We start from the raw sequence: 8,979 nt of genomic DNA on the forward strand, positions 1-8,979 counted from the left end.
AATTTAATAGATTGGATTGGAGGAATACTTTGTCCAATAGAAGATGTCACGAGAGAGGAAAAAAAAAAAAAAAAATCCTTCCATGCTCCCTTCTCAATGGTATAGAAATAAAACATGTAGGAGTTGCTATTCTTTTCAACTATTGGTGATTTGAGACCATCATGGCTACCACTCAATCGTTTGTCCATCAGAAGCGTGACAAAACTCCGAACAAATTGATGGTGTTTCTTACTAAACTTCAAGATTTAATAGGGCATTAAAATATTCAAAAATATTAGAAGCCCCAAAAACTGATGGCCCCTAAATTGATTCAGATAAAGATTCATATGCAATCCAGAACATTTCTTCCGCATGTGCATTTCCATCCCATAAAATCTACTCAAAAAAAGGCTGAGACGAAGTTGCCTATGTCAATGGCCATCATATCAATTAGCAGCTTCTTCTATAAACTTGAATAATATCAACTACGTGAAGCCTCCTTTCATATCTGATTATAAGCAAAAGCTGACAGGAAGCACCTTTTCCCAATGGCCCTTGTGGGGGTTTCCTGCCAACCCTGACCATCCTTGTAAGTTTCAATCTGTCATTACAATACAAAGGAAAATCAGCAGTTCAAATTGATGTGACAAAAAAAAGAAAAAAAAAAAAATTGTGCACCAGAAAAAACCATAGCAAAATGTAACTCACTGTGTCAACAATGTTTTGGCAAACTTGAATCCCTCCAATTACATAGATAGATTCATTGACAACACCAACGGCAGCATACCCCCTCGGGTTTTTCATTGGTTCCCCAGTCATCCATGATTCGAGACGTGGATCAAATATTTCCACACTTGGAACCATTGCACTTCCATCATATCCACCCAGAGCATATCTGTAAAAGTAAACATCCATAGTGAAGACATGAATGCGCCGAAATTTAAATATCAACATACAATTAGAGAGGAGTAAAATGTGTTCTTGAAGAGAATAATTTCAAACACAATCAATGGCACAATAATTCTTTTCAAAAGTGGCTCGCGGATCTGTTCATAGCAGCCCTCATTCATCAACACATCAATCTACAAATTAGGTGTCAGATTGTTGATTATTTGGCAACTTCCCAACAGCAAACAAAGTTTTTTTATGTGAAATTTCTCATCCTTGTTAAAAAAAATTATTAACAAATAAAGAGCTTAGTATTATGAGTTCCACAACTGAATATGAAAAAATATAGCTTTACTTTGGACAGAATGATAATTATCTATATGCCCAAGACTCATATCTAATAATCTAGTGCACCATCATCTATTTCCTTGGACACCCATGTGCAAGGTCATTGATAGAGTACAAATGAAAAACTTAGGCTCTATTTGTTAATGTGTTTTTTTTTTTTGGGGGGGGGGGGGGTTTATGAGTGATTTGTGTGGTAATATTTTTGTTTTGAAAAGAGAAAACAAAAGACAACAAAATTTTTAACAAACGGAGCCTTACAGTTTTTCATTCAAAACAACCAGGGAATGGGAGCCCCTCTTTGTACTCATACTCGCAATTCTGGTCCAAGAATGTTCTCTGGGGTCAAATCTCTCAGCAGACCTGAGGCAGAAGAAAATTCCAGTCAGCCCTTGATACAGAGGCATTTAAAAATACAAAAAGACAATCTTCAAGGTGCAGTAATTCTACAGCTTTCCTTCTTTTTAAATGTATTAAAGCCCTCTTAAACTATTATGTACCTCATTTGTGTAGTGTGTGTGTGTGTACATACCCCCTTTTTTATAGGTGTGCATGCTGCTTATGTGTATGCGGGTGTGTATCCACAAATATTTTGCCGGGCCAAAAACACATAGATATGTTCTTCTGAATGTATCTTTTGAGTTCATGCATTTAGATGTGAACACATGGATATGTAAACACGGGTTTAGAGAGAAACTGAGAAGCAAAGAAGTGATATCTTACTTCAAGTAATCGTTCCCATCATATCCACCAGTAGCATAAAGCACTCCATTCAGTTCCACTACAGCAAGAGCGAACCGCTGGAAAAATAAAAGAAACACGTCTGAGGACTAAGTGTTAATCAATTTGCACAAACATAAAGCATTTGAGAAACAGGAGGATGTACCGTAAGGGCCAGAAACACATAAAATAATGAATGAGGCATGAGATAAGAAACACAAGTAACTTGTACCTTGAGCTAAGCAATATACATTACCTTTTAAGCTAACCAATATATATTACCTTTTGTAACATTGACTGCGTTGGGATCCATCTTCCAATGTCTAAATCAAGCATTTCAACATCTGAAAAAATTTCGACACCATTCCCCCCACCAATGGAAAATATTTTGTTATCTAGAGTAGCTCCGGCTAAACTTCCCTTTTTTTGATTCAGTGAAGGGCGCAAGGTCCACTGATCATTAGCTGGGCTGTATGACTCAACTTCACAGGAAGTTGATAGAAATGTTAGCAAAACTTGAATTCCAGTTAAAACATTTTTTTGAAAAGTCGGTAGGAGCTCATACCTGTGTCATACCACATATAACCATCTCCACCACCAAATACGTAAAGCTCACCATTCAACTGTGCAACTGAAGCATATGAACGGATAGAGCTCATTGGCCTAAGAGATTTTATCACATCCTGAGAAGGATAGTAAGTATCAAATGCTGCCATCCACGATTCACCGTCATATCCTCCGACTAGAAATATTGACTCATTAGGATCCAAATGGAGCTCATCAACTGCCTCAATAACCATCTCATTAACAAGTGCCTCAGTAGGATTGGGTACAGGTTCCAATGTCACACAAGAATCTTTCAACTGCTGAATTTCTATTTCAGCCTCCATCTACACAACCAGGGTAAATGGTGTTCATCCAAACATGAAGTACAGGAGCAAAATAGAAAGTTGAGTGTACACCTCCTACAAAGGGTGTGCAATAGCAAGTTGCAAGAAAAAAGAGGCACAGCATAAGCTTGAAGCCTCTGGCGTATGGATTGTAATTCTAATTTGAAATGAAAAGTTTAGACATATGAACTGTACGTTACTTGCAGTTATCATTTATTTAATATCTAGATTTTGAAATAAATTTTATTTCTAATTTCTCATCCAAGCTTCTTCCACGTTCATGGGCCTGAAATTTTCATTTAGTTGCCTAATCAACCAATCAGAGCAACTCTCTGTCCTCATTTTCCACAATCCAGTGGGAGTATCATCTCTACGTGGTTTTTTCAACTTCGATCAACCTTACAAAAGCATCTTTAAATTCAATAATCCTAATTTTTGACAGAATCCATTCAAGTTATCATTTTTCTTTGTCAAACACCTTTTGTTCCTTTTCCTTTCTTTTTTTATGAGTCAAAATCATTGTATACAACGAAAGCAAGGTACATCATTTATTTATAACTTACTTATCAAAAAAAAAAAAAATCATTTATTTATAACTCCATGCAGAAATATCTCATACTAAATAGGGCATTTACTGGGGAAAAAAAAATCATCAAAATCAGAAAGATTACAAATTTGAAATGGCAACATTTCGTGAAAAGTTCAAACTGAATTCATACCATCCTCTACAGCTAACTGCAGTTTTCAAATGGCCACATGTACATTCCTTCACATGCCAATCAGAATAAGATCAAGCCACTAAATTCCCATGGGATGATCAAACAACCCCTCAGTGCATGCTTTTTACTTTGCTTATTTAACAATCCAAGATATAAGGGTCTAAAAATAGTTATAGAAAATCGAAAACTTAAACATTAAGAGCATAGCAAGGAATACCAGCTTCTGCTCCAAAATACCCATCTTCTGAGTTTGTTCTGCAATAAAAGCCTTTAGCTCTTGCACCTCTTGACTCAACTACATATGCACATAAGAACATATGAGAATGGTTGTAAACAATACCAGACCTAACAGAGACACCACGTTTAGAAGTCATAGAATGTGGAGAACTGGCATCCTCAATTACCTGAGCTATGGTTGACTGACACTCAGCTGATGAATGAGGGCTCTCTTCTTTTTCCTCTTCTACACCTGTTGGCTTCCCTTGAAATGTTTTGTCTTCCAATTGAATACCACTCATAACAGCAGTATCATCTGCAAAACCCAACATAGGCAAGTCTTGGTGTTCACAGCGAAGAATTGGAAATGTTTCGTCTTCCAATTGAATACCATTCATAACAGCAGTATCATCTACAAAACCCAACGTAGGCAAGTCTTGATGTTCACAGCGAAGAGCCAATTCTTTCAGTTTCATTAATATGACGTTTTTCTCATCTTGTTCGACTAACTTTGCATCTAATTGAGCTTCCAACGGCCGGTTGTCTTCATCAAATGAAGAAGCAACATCTGTAGAATCTGATTTCTGATTTGAGTGATTAGAATGCTCAATTTCCAAAGCAAGTGCCTTAAACCCGTTAACTTTCCCTCCTGCATCATTTTGGGGAAGAGCTTGAAAACTAGTTCTCCACTTTGCAGCACTCTGTGTTACAGAAGTACCTGGGGCAACCGCTAAAGATGCTAATAAGGAAATGAGCCTACTTGTTTGAGCATGGTCTAGCTCAAACCTGAAATGGGTCTGAGAGTAGTAGTTGTCAGCAATTATAGGTTTAAACTGGTTTTCATGAAGTGGTTGGCACTGCAGGCGGACACGGACCTGAACCTTCATGTAGAAAGCAGCACAAAATCAGTATCAGACCCATCTGTTGAACAAAACTCAACATATAAGGTTAACTACATTTACCCTCCTCTAACTACCATTATTTTTGCAATGTTCCCCAATGTTTCAATTTGCAATTAGACCACGTACAAGAAAATTTCATATGATACCTGTGCAGGATATAATGTTTTCTCTGAACCATCAGTGGTCCAGCCATATGGGTTAATATTCATTTGGCCAGTGCTAGCAGCCTCAAAGATTCCGTGAAGTTGTCTATCACTGTAGTTGAATAGGAACAGGGGCAAGCCAGGATCAATATTCTTCACATATGAAAAGTGTTGAGCTGGTAACCCTGTCAAAGTTGAAAAATATATTTCATATTTTGTTGGAGACAAATATATGAAGAAAATGACAAATCAGCAGCAAACATGCTGCTCACAAATTAATAAGATTTATAGTTTGTAATGTACACAAATAATGCGCTTCACTTTTTCTTCTGATCATGATGCTTTTGTGCTTATAGAAGGAAGTTCAAGGTACAGATTGCAGTTACGATTAGATTGCAATTAATAGGAATAAAGTCAGTATAACTTTGACATAATTTGCTCAGGAAGCATTTTTTTTTTTTTTTAATAAGTACTAAGAAAAGCTTCACAATACAAAATGAAAATTGAAAGCCCAATGAGAAAGACAAAATCAAAAGTAAGTTGCTAGACACACAACGAGGGTAGATGACTGACCAAAGAGTTGTTTAAAGAAACATTCTTTTATGGTGCTGTTCTTGCAACCAAAAATGACCCCACCCAGGTGACTCTTCCCCAAATTTCTGGTGGAGACAGAGCTGCTCAACGGATTTGGAGAAGAAGATGCACTTTCATTAATAATAAACGTCTGTGTTTTCCTCCCTGAAACCATTCTGTAATTCAGAGGCAAAACTATATCAGAAACCCAGACAACTGTGAAAGAAGAAGCTATTAATTAAGCATATTTAATTCATGATAGTGAGATCACTGGTGAAAAAACTATAGGGGACAAAAGTTGAAATGAAGTCATTGACTTTCCTCGTAAGGCAAGTCACTAAACCACATTAAAGGGGATCAAAAATGAAATTTTGACAATTGTATGACAATTTACAATATGGCGTTTTATGTGAGTTATCCAAATTAATTATGATAAGGGTTTTGAGGTATTGAGCTCAGTTTAACTCAGTACATGAAGCACAAGCCTGAGACACATTGAATGCAACTTATGTAGCTCATGAACATTTAATCAGGAATGGTTCGGAGCAGAGAAAATATTATGAGCTTGAAGGTTCATTCCTCGGGCAATGCCACAAGAAGCATAATTTCAAATATCATTCACAAAAAATAAAAAAGATCTTGAACACTGTGATCCACATTATTGCTCTAAAATATCAGCCAACAGAAATATAAAAGCATAATACTTTCAAATAAATGAAAAATAAAATAAAAATAAAAAATATCACATTGACAATGAGTAACATGTTGAAGCGAAGAAATCAATAGTAACATATTAAATATAGCCCACTATTCCACTACACACATATAGTTCCTAAGAAACCACATAGCAAATAAACAAACGAAATGCGAAATAGGCAAATAGTATTCAATACCCGATGAATAAACCCCAGAAGTACCAAATGGCTAAAAAAGTTATGGTTCATCAAAATCTGAAAGGATTCATCAAAAACTCAATAATGGAAAAAGTAACATAAAGAAAAGGAAAGTAGACAATAAAATCGCACAAACCCAGTTCTCTTATTCTAATAACCTAATCGACCAGTGATCAATACCCTAAAACCCAATAAACTCCGCGGCAAAAAAAAAAATCCAAAAAATAAAGTAACCAAAAAAAATTAAGAAGAAAAAAGTTGATCGTCTTAATCAAAGCAATCCATTCACAAAACTCCTCGCATTGTTTGCCTTACTTGTTCAGAAACATAAAGCGATCAAATTTTCAGAGAGAGAGAGAGAGAGGGAGAGAGGGAAACGTACTCTGAGAGTGGGGTTTCTGGGCACCAAAACCTTCGAGGAAACTCACGCGAAGCGCGAAATGGAACGACAACGACAGCAACTTATATGACAAGCAATGACAGAGAGTGGAGCAGAGGCAGGTTGACACGTCATTACCCAAAATGGAAACTTTGGGTTATTCAATTTTGAGCGGAGAAAGAGGAGGAATTAATTTATTAATGTGATATAAAGTTGAGATAAAATGATAAAAGTGTAGAAAATTGTTTTTATTTTTATTTTTATTTTTATAAGTGTATAGAAAATTGTTTGATAATGTGAAGAAATGATTGCCAAACATAGCCAAGAGCCTCTTTGGAAAAATATTTAAGAACCCTGCGTTTTTTTTTTTGGATTTTGCTTTTTAGATCTCAAATTTTTAATTTGATCAATTTGAGACTTTAGTTTACAAAGATTTTAAATGTGAGATTTTTGTTTAATCTTTTATTCAAATAAAACAAAAAATGAGATAAAAATTCTATTATGTCATCCTTATTCAAATTTTAAAAACAAATTTTTCTAAAAAAAAAATTCCAATCAGGTGCATGCCACTCCAAACAAAAGGGTGGTCCAACCACCACCCCTAATACAAGCGGAGTTGTCATCAAGGGATAGTTCAATCGGCTGGAAACCACGCCTCATAAAGCGGAGGTCACTAGTTCGAATCCTCCCTCCCCCTCTTGTATGGACATGTCAAAAAAAAAAAAAAATACAAGCGGAGTTCACGTCCACCTCTAACAAAGAGAAATGGCTTGCAGTCATCTTGTTTAATAAAATTATTTTTTAATTTACAATTTTTAATAGAAATGACACAATATGTTTGCTGTTATTTTATTATTTGTTTGAGAAAAAAATTGATACAAATTGACAAATTTAAATTTCATAAACTCAAATCTTAAATAGATAAAATTAAAAATTGAAATCTGAAAGGCAAAAATTGAGGGAAAAAAAAAATATATATATATATATATATATATATATACATAAAGAATTCCAAAATTTCTATTTATTTTATATGATCATGCGTTACTGCGTGTGTACCTTTTCCACAGAATGTTTTCTTCGCCGTGGGTCAATGTATTTGTTGCAGCCCACATGGTTTGCATGTTGTGAGTTAAGAAAATACACCCTTTGACCAGCCCTTTATTTTATTTTTTTTAAAAAAAAAAATTTTAAAAAAAACTAAATACTGATTGACATTATAGCAAAATAAAATAAAAATATGATGTATAACATTACTTGTGAATTAAATCAATAAATAAGTATATATAATACGGACCAATTTATGGTTGGCAAGTGATGCGCTTAAAAGAATAAAGATAAAATCTCATAATGTCGAATTAACAATTAAAGGATATTATTGGTAAGAAAAATTATTGGGATACTACAGTTTCTACTTCAATTTTATTACAAATTTGTGTGTGAATTGTCACGTCAGGTTGTAAAGAATTTGTAACAAAAACTATATTGCCTCTAATAACACTCTTCTTAGTAATTATATACTCTAGCATCAAATTTATATTGAGCATAATTTTGAAAGAAAGAAATCTAATTAATTATAGCGACAGATGGTGAACAAGGAAGTGGGAAACAATGAATAATGATATATACCATCATTTTATTATACAACTATCTCTCAATGCTTACGTGGCAATCACAATTAACTCTTAATTATTATTTTTAACAAGAATTGATCTAAGGGTTAATTACTTAATTAAAATTGTACGTTAGCATTATGAGATAGTTGTGAAATAAAATTATAGTTTCTAGCCTTACTCAAAAACTATATTAGACTATGAGTGAATATAATCAATCAAAAAAGTGAGGTTTTGTTGGTGTAATATGGCCATGGCCCATATGGGTCTATGAAGAGAAAGGGACATTGGGCCTAGAGATAGGAGGAACCCCAATCAGAGCTCAAGGCCTGAGTTCTGTTGACTAACTGTTTATGGGCCTAGAAAGTTAACGCTTTGTGGGTTGCCACAAGACAGTTCCAGAGTATAGGTGTAAGATTGGATGGCCAGAATTGGAGTTTTACCCTTACAGATGCAGCCATTGATAAAATGCTCAACCCAAGAAAAGAAAAAGGTTCAAGATTTGTGCCTTTCGGAGAAAATTTGTTTAATTGAATCTGGCGAAGTCGAAATCTACACAGCTACTTCTTCGGTAGAGGGACTTGCAAATATTGAAAAGAAAGGCTTAGAGACATGTCGGGGGTGAGACGGTATCGAATACTTTCGATGTCTAAGTCAGTAAAAGACTTTTAAGGAAAAACTCTTATTACTCAAGTAGAAGAAGGTTTGATCTAGTGTGT

General features: G+C 34.9%; 1 protein-coding gene across 2 annotated transcripts; it reads right to left on the reverse strand.

Moving 5' to 3' along the window:
• Window positions 1-196: 196 nt before the first annotated feature.
• LOC133872362 (uncharacterized) lies at window positions 197-6,804 on the reverse strand. Of its 2 annotated transcripts, none has more exons than XM_062309858.1 (11): window positions 6,651-6,804; window positions 5,376-5,551; window positions 4,806-4,987; window positions 3,946-4,638; window positions 3,759-3,836; window positions 2,498-2,822; window positions 2,215-2,414; window positions 1,936-2,012; window positions 1,474-1,575; window positions 688-874; window positions 197-580 (listed from the first exon to the last, which is right to left on the reverse strand). In XM_062309858.1, exons 2-11 carry the CDS (start codon window positions 5,548-5,550, stop codon window positions 482-484), a joined length of 2,118 nt encoding a protein of 705 aa, XP_062165842.1. In that variant the 5' UTR covers window position 5,551; window positions 6,651-6,804; the 3' UTR covers window positions 197-481. The 2 variants fall into 2 exon arrangements, with proteins under 2 accessions (XP_062165842.1, XP_062165841.1); XM_062309857.1 differs by lacking the exon at window positions 6,651-6,804 and adding an exon at window positions 6,584-6,646.
• Between the last annotated feature and the right edge of the window lie 2,175 nt (window positions 6,805-8,979).

This window comes from Alnus glutinosa, chromosome 7 (assembly GCF_958979055.1).
Source record: "Alnus glutinosa chromosome 7, dhAlnGlut1.1, whole genome shotgun sequence".
Lineage (NCBI taxonomy): Eukaryota > Viridiplantae > Streptophyta > Magnoliopsida > Fagales > Betulaceae > Alnus > Alnus glutinosa.